The following is a 13,869-nucleotide window of genomic DNA, read 5'->3' on the forward strand; positions in this document are numbered from 1 at the left end:
GTTCACATGCTTCTGCAGAGGTTGCCTTGCACCGCCTTGAAACAGAAAATTCAACGTGCCTATTTATGTAATAAGGAAGGACTGGTGGGACAGCAGGGAATGATGTCAGTTAAAATCAAGTAGCAAGTTCACTCCACAGACCAGTGTTTACAAACATGGGAAAGGAAGGAGAGCAAAAGCAATTCAGAGTACAAGCTACTTGTAAAAATTCCTATTAAAAAACTGTAAAGCAAAAAAACCAAAAACCTGACACATTGAACTAAAGCCCAGCTCAATACACCCCCTTCTATTTATGGATTAAAGAGCACTGCAGAACATGCTTCTACCCCTGATGCTACTTAAAACCCATCATGCTAATCAACCTTTTATGAAAACCCGCACAGAGTTGACCTGAAATACTTAGTTCACAAGTTTATTATGAAAAAACACTGCAGTACTCTCCTGCAGTAACATCATTTTACAGGAAAAAAACAGTTCTGTTCAAAATAACTCACTATGCTTGGACAATTACAAGGGACAATGAAGGAGGCAGAATGGGAAGGAAGAAAATGAGTGAGACAAAAATCAATACAATTAAATTAAACAGTATTCCCTGAAAAAACAAATCAGAACAGATTCAGAACACAAATAGGAGGCGGGCTTGGTACTTATTTTAAAAATGTTCATTAAGCTTCAATGATTGTTTGCTGCTATCCTTATCTACAGTCATGCTGAATAAAGCTATAGCTAAATGGAAAGTTAAATGTATTCACGAGGTGTTAATGTCTACATCTTAATATTTGCAGTCTCTCAGAGAAAGCAAAAGTAACTACAAATAGTGCTATGCCAGAAACTGGTTTCTTGACCGACAATGTTGCTTCAGCATGCAATGAACTGGTTCATTCTAAAGTGGTCACGGTTGTTGACAAGAGGCTTTGTATTTTATTATGGCACATCTTTTGGTCCATGTGAAAACGAGTTTGAATGTTAAATATTTTCTGACACTTTGGAGTTACTGTTGCTCTTCCCATTTCCTTTAGGTCAACATATGGTTCATGGCAATACTGTACAAGTGTAAAATCTTTACAGGAAGTAGTCTGGGGTGCGACGAGTAACATGTGGTTCACCTCTGCGTGGTGCTGGATCAAACTGCAAGCTGAAAGAAAACATGTTTTTATTCAAATTGCTACAGATTTTGTTGACTTGAATTCATAATTACCATATGCGTGCCCCTGATTAGCTGTCTTCCCCATAAGAATTCTGGGACTGGTGGTGTTTCCTTTTTAAAGAATTACTTATTCAAGCTACGAAGGTCTTCTGAAGTGTTTTTACATGATATTTAAGTGCAATTTTCTTCAATATTAAACCCATAGTTGGAGCCCATAGTTGGAGCCATAGCTTAATGGTTTTTTTTCTACAGTCAATATGAACTGAGGACTGGTGAAAAATATCAAGACTGTCACTAAAATGTATTCTCTACAATACCCACAAACCAGGGTGCATTTAGGAAGTCTACAAGGTACCCAATACCAATGCTGCAGAGAGGAGACGATTTAAAAGTATGCCACATTTCCAGGTTCTCACTCGTCTTTCATATTCCAAGCATTCTTGTAACTCAGTGCTTTTCAACCTTTTTTCATTTTGGGGACTCCTAATAAATTTTGAATGGAGGTTGGAAATTCAATCTATGGTTCACGGATCCCTACCATAAACGTCTTAGACTGAACAGAATTGAATTATAAATGTTGTGCATGCTCAGCACGGCATTTGATGCAGCATGAGAAAGGGCGCTAAACTGTAGACTTCCCTGGTAACAATAATACTTCCAGATTTTGGCCTGTAAGTGGGGTATTCACATACTTTTGATCAGAAAAACGGAATGCCTTTTCTTGGATCTGAAGCTTTATTTTCAGAGTCACCTTTTGCAGACCCCTTATATATAGTCCACAGACCCCGGGTTGAAAACCACTATTGTAACTAAATGCTTTCAATGTATGACCCCCACCCTACAGAAATCAAACGTATGAAGAATTCTAATAACCTCTGATGTGGGGCAAACATTGGAAGAAACATGTTTTCTGACTTTAGAACTATCAGAGAAGAGATCTGAGCTGAGCTTCAACGACAGCTTTATAAGAAAAATGGCTAATAATCCAAAACCAAACAAAAAATAGTTGAAAATAGTAAATAAGGTATCAAGTCATGTTTTAAATGAAAATATATATAAATAAAAATAAATATAAGGGGGGGGGGGAGAGAGAGCTGCTGCTATATGACGTGTTTAATTCAGTCATGTCTGAAATGTAATTTCTGGAATCTGTGTTTAACAATCCCTTCTCCTTCCACCTTCAAATTATCTAGTCTTAATACTTAACATTCATATAAGTGCTTTCTGTTTGCATAGCTCTGTAGAGCTACTGAAGTTTAATTTCATCTTTAAAGAATTTCAGAATTGCAGTTAAGAATTAACTCTACTTGATGCCTAGACAGCCACTACTCACTATTCCCTTTTTAGATTTGGCATTTGATATTAGTCTTAACAGTTACCACACTCCTATCCCCCACAGCAATATAAAGTGATCTATTTTCTAAACTACATTGCTTAATGAGAATCTGATCTATAAATACTTACAAGGAGTATTTTAGAGTATCATCAAGTTCCATAATTGCAGCTTGGTTGCCACAGCGGTAACAATAGTTTGGAGCACTGAAAATTGTTACTACATTCCGATCATGGCACCAGTTGTACCCCTAAAGAGGGAAAAATACAAAAATCAAAGTAGTCTTTATTAAGGTGTCCTTCAAACATCCATTCCTTTTTCTCTCTGTATGTAGCTGTAAGAACCAGACAGTCTCAGTGGTTCACAGATTATGGCTCATCGAACCCTTCTAGGTAGTACATCTAAGAACATTAAAAACTAAGCAGTGAGGAATCAGAAGGAGAGGTTGCCCACATTGGATACTGTATCTTCACTGATAATTCTCAGAAGGGGGGAGGAATCTGTTCTTTATACCATAACCAGAGATTTGTGATTTGAGATGAACACAAGAGTTTCCCTGGTTAAGATCAGACAAAGCTAATATTAAGTGTGATTATAACTAGTGGTGCAAGTAAAATCCATGTCTTACCGATGGGTAGGGGGGAGCTAACGGGGGAGGAGCTAAAGGGGGCATTTGACCTCCCAATGTGACTCCTCACTGCAACACCCCTAGCCCGGGGCCCCCACACTCTCCCTATCCCCACCCCACATCCATCCCCTGTTCCCTGGGGCAGCGGGGAGAGGAGGAGGCTACCTCCACCTCCTGCTGCACCCGAGACAGGGCTGGGGGGGGGGGTGAGGCTGGGGGCCAGCAGTACAGCCGCCGGAGGAGCTGCCGGCAGTCTGCTCCTTTCCCTGCTGTCCTTCCCAGCCCTGGCGGGGTTGCTGCTGTGTCTTTCCAGTACGTTGTACAGGCTATAAATAGCTTGCTTGTATGGCATACCAGAGCGTAATGGCCTACTTGCACTGCTCATTATAACCTCAAAATTTTACTAATAAAATCCATTATCTCAATTACACCAGTATTAGAGTAACTCCACTGAAGTAAATAATTACACTGGATTTACATTGATGTCGCCAAGATCAGAACCTTGATCTAAAGAAGTTTTACCGGAACCACTGGATATAAAAGTCTTTTTGCTTTTGCATGTGTAGTTTAAGGTATGAAGCCTACACAAAGCCTAAAAAAAATTGTATGGCAAACAAACATTTAGACACATTTACCAAATCAATACAGATTCAGCCATAAACAAATAGGTAATTGATTTTATTGTGTGACATTTACCCATGTCAACTGAAAAAGAAAAAAAAAACCACAATTTTGTAAGACTGCAATGAATTCTCAAAAGCAAGGCAGAAGATTAGTAGTTGCAATGCATTTGACTTTAGATACATTAACTATTACACAGAAGTTTAATGCTCTTCCAGTTTCAGGATGAAGCTTCTGGGTGTCTTTACTTTCTCCTATCGGAGAAGCATGACGTATTGCCATAGAAGCCCATTCTGAAACAGAAGCACTAGGATAATGACATTTAAGTATCAAATGCTCAAATTGTGGGTATTTAAAACAAAACTGCACAATACTTACCTCCATTACCAGCTGATGCGCTCTTGAAACCAACGTAAGGCCATTGGCATGATTAAAAGTTTCTGAAATATCTTGCCCAAACGTATAGCCAGCACCACGAGGAGAAATGCCCCAACCACCGCGATCATCTGGATCTGACCATAGCAAATCACACATTGGACCCTGCAACACATTTTTAAAGTCATGAGTTTTCAGTCGTATGACATATGGGGGAGATTATATAGATCTGTGTGTATATCTATCAGACTCAAGTGTTCACTTAAATATATTAACAGCACAGTTGACACTTGGGAAACCCTGGTAACTGATTACAGTAAGTGAAGAATCTTAGTGAGGAATGGAATTGCTCTAAGAGGAGACTGGAGACCTCAGATTAAAAGGGCTTGTTATGATCTAGTATGATCACCTTCTCCAATTTATTCTCTAAACCAGTGGTCTCCAAAGTGGGGTGCACGGCAGGAGAAGCGTTCCCCCCCGCCCCTTCGGCAGTTCGGGCGGGAGTCTGAGCGGCATTTTTTTTTTTTTGGCGCGCGCTTCGGCAAAAATGGTGGAGCCGGCGTGGCAGGGGGTGCGTGCTCAATTTTTTTACATTGATAGGGGGTGCGCGATCAAAAAAGTTTGGAGACCACTGCTCTAAACCATGGGCAAGAATAATGTATGTGTACCACTACCTTCCTTCAGACAGTCTGCAGGGAGACTGACATTGTCACACTATGAATACACATCCATTTGTCATGAACTTCATTCTTGAACTATGTTTATATAAGCACACAAGGATATAAAGAAAGTATGCTGAAATGGAAAGACTTGTGTCTAAACAGCACATTTTGATAATAGATCTATCAATACCTCGTGGGGAACTTCTTGCAGGCGATCAAGTGCTCTGATGTGATCCAGTGTATCTATGGATGGTGAGAGGCCACCATGTAGACAAAAAATCTGGAAGAGTTGTACATCTGTTAGAATCATCCAATTGATTTGCAAGTATTTTATATTGACACACATGCTAGTAAAATGTATAATCAGCAGCAAAATTGCAACAGAGAAATGAGCAATAAGAAAAGAGCTCTGAGATTTAATCTTGATTCTACACCTCTTAAAGGCTACTCTTTTTTTAAAGACAGCTTTTTCTTTTTTTAAATGTCTGACTAATTTCAACATACCTGGCCATCCACCAAGGCAGTTAGAGGAAGATAGTCAAAAAGGTCTGTGAAGTACTTCCAAACATTTGCATTTCCATATTTCCTTAAACATTCATCGTAGAAACCATATACTTGTGTTATCTGTCTGCTTTCGTGGTTCCCCCGAAGAATTGTGATGCGTTCACGGTAACGGACCTACACAACACAGAGCATTTATTACGACTATCAAGTATCACCCCTCCCTTAAAAAAACAAAACAAAAAAATAGTCTTCCCAGAAGGAAAAGTCAGAACCAAGGGAGAACCTAGGTTATATTTTTCATGAAATGCCCAACAGAAGAGAGTTATGTAGACCAGTTCCATTTCTTTTGATGTAATCTGCAGAAAGCTAAAAGTAAAAACATTTAAGCAGAAGATCTATTAATAAAAGACCTTGAACTGCCAAAGACCTACTATGGGCCAAAACTCTGAGCTGAGATAAGGTCTGTGGCCACTACTATTCATGGATTTCACATAAGCTTTTATCTGCTCTCAGCTGCTTTCTCCTCGTAGTTTTCATTTAGTACACTATTTTCAGAAGATTTATAACCAATTAGTTTATATTAATTATAACCCTGACTCATTAAACTTTAAAGTATCTTTAGGCTCTCCCTTTTGTCAGGCCTAAACACCTCAAGTTTCTCTCTCTCTACCTATGGATAGTCTCTCCAACCCTCTTAATTCACCCCCAGCCTTTGCCCAGCAGCGCAAGACCCACAAACTTGAGAAAACTGACATTTATAAAACCAACCCTTTCAAACATGAATTGCAAGTTACTATAGTTAATTAATACAGCACTGGTTTTCAATAAAATATTCTTAGAAATCACAACTTTTGCTGAGGCAGAATAGTCTAGTACGAGCAAAGAACTGGGAGTCAGGAGTACCAGCTCTGCCAGTGACAAACTGTGGTTTTAAGAAAGTCATTTAGTCAGTGTGTCAGTTTCTACATTTATAAAACAGAGGTAACATCTAACAGGAGTGTTAGATGTAGATGTTACAAAAAGTATATTATAAAACAGTTTTAATAAGTTAAATATAGTCATAAATACAGAATAAACTTGAGGGGGGAAAACGTTACCTTAAGAGCTACAAGCAGTGTGACTGTTTCAACTGAATAATATCCTCTGTCAACATAGTCCCCCATAAACAAGTAATTTGTGTCTGGTGATTTCCCTCCAATTCTGAAGAGTTCCATGAGGTCGTGAAATTGCCCGTGGACATCTCCACAGACTGTGACTGGACATCGCACTTCTTGTACATTGGATTCTTTTGTCAAAATTTCTTTAGCCTGGAATAGAATATTTAAGAAATTGTTTACAAACAGCCATGATGTTAAAGCTCTGCTCTACATTTCCAGATCATTTACTGCATGCTCCCTTCAAGTACTTTTGCACAGCCTTTTCAAGGCTGATCTGTCTTACCCCAAGTATTTTGTTACGTGCATATTATTGCTTTACTATTTTTAAAGTAGTTTTAAAATAACTGAACTGAAAGTATGTCATTCTGCTTAATATTGGTTTTTGGTTTTTCCTTCAAAGGAGAAGTTTTCAATTGGCTACTGTGAAATATTAAGGCTGACATCATGCAAACAAGTGTGCCACTGGAGACCTTTATGTGGTGGGGAGCAATGTCCACGGACAGCCTAGAACAACGGCTAGGAGAAACGCAAACTATTTATCTCAATGGGTTAGTGCTGATAATTACAGTATGAATATTTTAGAGTGTCAGTTGCTTTATTGCTCACCATTTAACAGAAACATCAAGCTTAATCAATCATTGCTGGATACTGTGGGAGATACTGGGGCAGCTACTTGATGTTAATGGTTGCTGGGCTTAGCAGATAAATTCATAACCCTCTCTAACTTTAAAGTAATCTCTACCCTTTTTGTTTCTCTCAGCCCCCCAAAAAAGTGCAAAGAGGAAATGCATCTCTTCGATAATATCAAAAAACTAAAGCGACCCCCAAACTTTTCTGAGTATCATAGAAAACAATATCCTACTCTCTTGATACACTATTTTTAAATTTTGTGTAGTGTCTAAATAATACACCTAGGTGTTTGAAAAATTTCAGCTCCCCCCTCCAAAACCTCCACATTCAATTACTCAGTGGAAATAAAACAAATTAGTCTTCATCTGCCTAATTATAGTTCTAGGTTCTCTGCTTTACAATTTAGATCTAATGTGCTGCATAAGACAAAGATTCTTGGCTACAGACCTAAAAAAAAAAAAAAAAAAAAAAAAAAAAATCTATTTTTCCTTCCTGGTTGAGGGTGAGGGTGTGTAACCCAACTCTTTCCATAGTGGAGACTACTTAAAGAGAAATGCATTACTCTGATCTGTTCAGGGAAAGGATGCCAAGCAATACCCCCACAGTGAAATAAAGTAATGAGTCCTTCTCTCCATCAAAAAAAAAAAAATTACTGCATGGAAACTAGGAGAAACAGAATGTCATGTCAGTATCACAGGCATTAGGGCTGCCATTTGTATGCCCAACGTCAGTTCATATGAAAAGTAATAAAATATAGCATAGAAAATCATTTTAAAGCATTCAATTCATTACATTATTTTAATCAGATGATCTTGCTGCCAGCTGTCAGTTTGTCCCCATTTTGGGCATAGGATACATGCCAAAAAACTTTTTACTTCCCAAGCCAAGGGGATATGTGCAATATAAATAGGAGCACATTTAACATGGTACTTCTCTTGATATTTCAGCTTAACTTCTGTAGCTCCAATATACTTATTTAATATGAAAAGTCAATTTTCTAGATGCATCACTACAACTAATCAGAAACGTAGAGCAACAATGACCAGACTATAACTTGCTTTACAGTTCTGAAATATCAAAAATAAATAGGCTTACAAAAGTATGTCACTGCTAGTTAGACTATCTGTACACAAGCTCTGTTTCAACTCTGTTCACGGACTATTTAAAATATAAATGTAATGATTATATTGGTTTATATTTTAAGTAGTCCGTGAACAGAGCTGAAACAGACTAATAGCTCACCTCCACTTTAGGGTCAGTTTGAAGCCCTAAAAAGACCTAACAAATCTAACAATCTTGGCCCATGCACCAGTTTACTTTATTTTGTACAGCACAAGTCGGTAGCATTGTAAGTAGAACTAATTCGTGTCCATTTAAAGAGTATTATATTTAAAGTTTAGGGAACCAGAGACATTAACTCAAGACAACAACCTTCATTTAATGTACTGTTTATATTCAGAAACATTGATATGAAACATGCTTCTGTATATCCAAGTTTCCACATTACCTATAAAACAATCAGCTGGATGGCTGAAATGTCATCTCAATGTTTCTGGATATTATCCAGTCTAGCAGCCATGGTAACAGAGTTTTAAACAAAGCAGTGCCAGAGAGAATTAAACTTTAACTAAATATTAAAGTAAGATGTAACTCACCAGACCTCACCTAAACCTGGAAAGAAGTTAAAAAAAATGCCAAAAGGTGTATTCCGGGGCACCTATCACAAAATTAATCTGAGGGACAGAATTCTCTTTGTCCTTAGAATATAACAAATAAATATCATTAAATTAATCCAGTTTGCAGACATGCAAACTGACATAAGAGAAACCTGGATCTACTCATGCTGTGTCCAAGACTGAAGTCGCACAAGGCTGGTGGTGGCTACATACTGGTATGGTAACTTTAGGACAGAATTCCGATTTGTTATTTTAACCCAGAGCACAGATTTTATTAAGAACATAAGAATGGCCGTACTGGGTCAGACCAAAGGTCCATCCAGCCCAGTATCCTGTCTACCGACAGTAGCCAATGCCAGGTGCCCCAGACGGAGCAAACCTAACAGGTAATGATCAAGTGATCTCTTTCCTGCCATCCATCACCACCCTCTGACAGAGGCTAGGGACACCATTCCGTACCCATCCTGGCTAATAGCCATTAATGGATTTAAATTCATGGAGGTTATCTAGTTCTCTTTTATACCCTGTTATAGTCCTAGCCTTCACAACCTCCTCAGGCAAGGAGTTCCACAAGCTGATTGTGCACTGTGTGAAGAAGAACTTGTTTCAAAGATGCTAGTTGCCAAATATTGCTTTGGACACTATTTAACTCCGTTCTTTAATATGAAATGTTTAACATGACGACAAAACAATTTCATTCAGAAGTGGCTCATTTGTCTTTTCCAAAAGTAACTGATTCTGCATAATCATGCACAAAACAGGTAGGATCAAACTCAAGGAAGTTGTCACAATTGTTAATTTGAGTACTGAGAATGTTATTAGTTCATAAACTCCCTATGGCGTTTCTCTACTAACCTGATTTCTTCATTAAAAAGAGAGCATACTTCCATCAGGCCTTGCTAATTTCACTCTCAAAAACCATTATCTTCACCATTATGTTAAACATCTCTTTTCCTGACTAGCGTTTAAAGTTAACATTGTAAGAACAAAAATGTGTTAAGGTGTACAAATTTGCCATTAAATGTCCTTACAAATAATTTCAGCTGTAACAGAATGTGTAAGCAGTTTTATGCAAAAATAGCACAAGTGCTACAAAGAAAGATCCTAAGAATTTTTCATCAAAGGTTAACACCACTTCACATCAAAATTGCACACACCTTTTTGTTGTCCCTATCTTTAATATTTTGAAAGTGATTTTTATCTCCTAAACATCTTTAGTCAGCTTTTAAAAGACTCATTTGTTGAATCTTAAGAGCGTGTACCCATCCTTTTTTAACAGCTATGTTTTCCAGTCTTAAAGCCACAATATAGAGGTACAGATTTCAAGAATATGAAAAGAATTAAAGATTTCAAGATGAACACAGGTATTATGAAAAACCTATGCTGAAGCAATAGTCTTGGACAGAAGTACACTGCTACAGAAAATATTTGTAGTTCCACTTTAAAGAAAAGAGGCAGGAGAAGTCAGCAAACGTGATGTAATGTAGGCTGTTAATGGAGAACTCCACCCATTTTACTCAGCAGGGCAATCCAAAAGCTCAAGACATAAGAAGCACTTATCAGATACACTTCAGATTAGTCATATTGTGACTAAAGTTCATTTACAATTGGCATTTGAGTTGTCTGCTTACCCAGCCAGTTTTCTCAAAAGCAATTTGACAATGACAGAGTAAGCCCTCAGACTACAAATGGAAAAGACTTAATATTGGTTTAGTTAAAAATAGGAATTTGGTTTGCAACATGCTGTAGTACAAGTATTATCAGAGGAAAACTTAAAATGGTATTTTTTTAAAGAATACATTATTGGATTATTGCTCATCCCACCCTATGCAGTTTGTAATGAGATCTCAGTACCTAGAAAGAAGACAAATCTAAAGTACTATTCTGTAGATTTGCTTTTGAATACAGAGCACATTTCTGCAAAAATAATAATTTTAAATACACAATTCAAATATTTTGTTGGAGGTCATCTTTTTAAGGCATAGAGCAAATTATTGGTCTACTAACCTTCAGTAACCATTTATTACCAAATCGTCAATTTGGTTTTAAGTATAGAAGATTGGTCAACTGCACCTGCCACTGCTATTAAAAAAGCAGATAGTTTCACTGAGCAAGAGTCATAGGTTGTGGCCCAGATTCTTTGTTGCACAGAATTTCTGCTTGATGCAACAGAGATGGGTGTGGAAGTATCATGTATATGTATACATATTGGCATTCATTTCTTACAGCTCTCCTGATTCTCAGGGTAGATCTTCAGCAGATATAGCCCTGCCAAAGTCCAAAACACCCAGGAGCGCCTCTGAAATACATCAGCTGGGGCACACTGCATTCCAGCTTTGCCCTATTTACCACCTATCTATGCTGGGGCTATGTGAGTTTGATATAGGTGTATATCAGCCTAACTCCAGCAGAGCTTCTCTATATCTGAGAATTCCCCTAGATTCAGCTGTTTTCCAGCCTTTTTGCACTGCCAGAGTGCTCCAGTCAGGCACAATCATTTTTCAATCATTCCTGTATTTCCTTCAGGTCCTTTCATGGTTTTCCAGTCAGAAGTCCCTAGCCAATGCATTTGATCATTTATAATAATATCATTTGGTGCGTGTAGCTCAAACGTTGCAGGCAAAATAGGATCCCTGCTCTGAGAAACTTAAGGACTAAATGCACAACACAAATATGAAACAGAATAATGCAGGAACTAGTGAAATTTTGTAGATGTAGAAAACCCCAAAAAAAAAAAAATCAATACAGCGTAGTGTACACCAGGAAGAACCAACAGGTAACAAACACCAACTAGGAGCTTGTATGCAGATCATTTTAAATAAAACTTTACATTCAACATCTTATTCTGAATAGATCACAGCCTCTTAGATCCCCAACAGACCTGATTTCAAGTCAACATGCATAACGAATCTTTGCATAGAACTCAGAGCTATTTATGCAAGCACAAACCCCAAGTTGCATACACTGTGTATTAATAAGATATTTCCTCTGTTGGCCTGTTTAGCATATGTGTAGCAGTTTAGCATGTGTGTCTTTTTTCTCCTTTAGGAGACCAAATCTGAGCTGCTTTTGCTCCCGTGGATGCCCCAGCATATTAAACTGGCATGTCTTGCAAGATGGACACTGGTTTCAGCAGTAACACCTCTTCTATAGTGTGCTGTTTTCAGTCACCAGGAAAGAGGATGCTCTGACCAGTCTGAAGACACCACCCATTCCCCCAACTTCCTCCCCTAGATCTGCTACACAGGATAAGACTAAAGCCAGATTGATCAACTGAATGGGATGAAGACTGGCCTTGGCTCACAGGTTCAGGTCCTGGTACAGGTACAAGACCACAATTCCATGCAAGGCCATTCACTGATCGACATTATTTCTTTTCTTTGTGTGCAAAGATTCCCTATTTGTATGTTTCAGCATGGGGATGGGGGGCGAGGAGAAGAGGAAGTTTGGATCAGGGTGATTTTAAAAGCTGTGAGGATCTTTTGACTACATAATAAATATCTGAGTCAGTTAAAAGAATTGCAATTCTATGAACATTCTTAGAATGCAGATGTTAGCCTTTTCTGCCATTCAGCCTAACAAGCCAATTTTGACCTATGTTGAACCTTAGAAACTGCTGATGAGAAAGTTGTGGGTAGGTGCAGGAATCAGATCAAGAGATAAGGCTCTCCCTTGGGGGTATTTGACTCAGCTTAATTTACTTTTGCCTTTTAGTTCATACTTCAGCTTTTAGGTGGGAAGTAGACTCTCACCCAGAGGAAGGAATAGCAATAAGCCTTGTTTGGCCAGGCTATTGCTTTGAGCTGAAAATACACGGTCCTGGCCTCTCCTTCATTTTGTGAGCTTCCTGCACTTCCAGATGTTCTCAGTTCCAGCTATGGTGAATATTTAGGGTTCAATGAAACAATGCAAGCCTGGCCCTTCAATACATGTGCTATGGACACATAGTACAGCCATACAGTATATACTTGCTGCCCTTTCTTCTAATGATTGCCAGGGACGTGGAGAAAGGTGCTGAAGAGGATCAAAACAGCTGTTAAAACTGTAGGTTGTGTGTGTTAGGGTAAAAACAAAAGCTGCAAAAAGCATATGGATAGTAGGTTAACTTTAGAAATGGGTAAACTGTACCACTACTGGAGTTCAAAAGCTTTACCCAGGGGCTGACCATTCCAACTGAAGGCACGGTAACAAAATAGAGAGCTGCCTGAAGTGGGTAGCAATGCTCAATCTTGAAGGATACAAACACTTCACTATCCACAGATTGCTACTTGCCTGAGTGACAGAGGGAGCAACTAAACCAATTTGATTGCACTGATAGCAGCAAGATCAACAAACAATCATTCATAAGGAAGTTACCATAACTAGAAAATAAAAATCAAGCTAATATACTCTACGATACAACATAGGTAAGCAATTTATTTTTCACTCCTCATGCTTTGGAAGAGTTTCTCCCTCTGAAGAAAAAAAGGTTCTACAGTGCTTTTAAGCTTAATTCTGCCAGAGCACTCTCCATCCTTGATTTTTAACTCAAAGCAATAGGTTTGTCAAGGTTGCAAATGCCTATAGTTTTAATGTATTTCTGTCTCCACCCCTACCCCCAAACTGGAAAAAACACAAACATTATTATTCTGCTAAAATGATTCATTTTAGGTACTAGACTAAATTAAACACTTGGGGTGGGAAAGGGGGGGGGAGAAGAATCACATTTCACTTAACACCAACAGCTGACCTGTCCAGAAATGTCATGAATAGCTCTGAAGCAAAGGTCATTCCTTGAACTCAAGTTTATGAAATTTTAACACAAGAGTCAAGATGAAATGGATGGCTCAGGTAATTAAGTAAACAAACCTTCATCCTTAGATGACATTCAAAAACAGACTGGTAGTACATGAAGCCAACTATTCAGGTCCTGTCTACATGCAAGAGTTGTATTGCTTCAACTTAAGTCAGTTTTTAAACATTTAGTTAAATCACTGCAAACCTCTGCATGGATGCTTTTTTCAGTTTAAGATGGTTTATCTTAAACCAATTCCTAATTCACTTTAAGTAAAATCAGAATAAATTGTTAAATTGTGTGGAAATGCTTAACACAGTCAAGTTCAGAGGTCTACAATGGGCCTAAATTACCTGCTTGTT

At 38.2% G+C, this 13,869-nt stretch overlaps 1 protein-coding gene across 2 annotated transcripts in view; it reads right to left on the bottom strand.

Annotated features, from left to right (window-relative positions):
- Window positions 1–396: 396 nt before the first annotated feature.
- Window positions 397–13,869, bottom strand: part of LOC112110687 (serine/threonine-protein phosphatase 2A catalytic subunit alpha isoform) — a 74,836-nt gene continuing 61,363 nt past the window's right edge. For both annotated transcript variants that reach the window (XM_029913398.1, XM_024205808.2), the window contains 6 exons: window positions 6,368–6,577; window positions 5,271–5,444; window positions 4,957–5,046; window positions 4,108–4,269; window positions 2,612–2,730; window positions 397–1,135 (listed from right to left, as the gene is read on the bottom strand). In XM_029913398.1, the coding sequence (XP_029769258.1) occupies window positions 1,063–1,135; window positions 2,612–2,730; window positions 4,108–4,269; window positions 4,957–5,046; window positions 5,271–5,444; window positions 6,368–6,577 (828 nt within the window). In that variant the 3' untranslated portion in view covers window positions 397–1,062. The remainder of the gene's footprint in view (window positions 1,136–2,611; window positions 2,731–4,107; window positions 4,270–4,956; window positions 5,047–5,270; window positions 5,445–6,367; window positions 6,578–13,869) is intronic.

Source organism: Terrapene carolina, unplaced genomic scaffold, assembly GCF_002925995.2.
Source record: "Terrapene carolina triunguis isolate 2854851 unplaced genomic scaffold, T_m_triunguis-2.0 Scaffold629, whole genome shotgun sequence".
NCBI classification, from domain to species: Eukaryota; Metazoa; Chordata; order Testudines; family Emydidae; genus Terrapene; species Terrapene triunguis.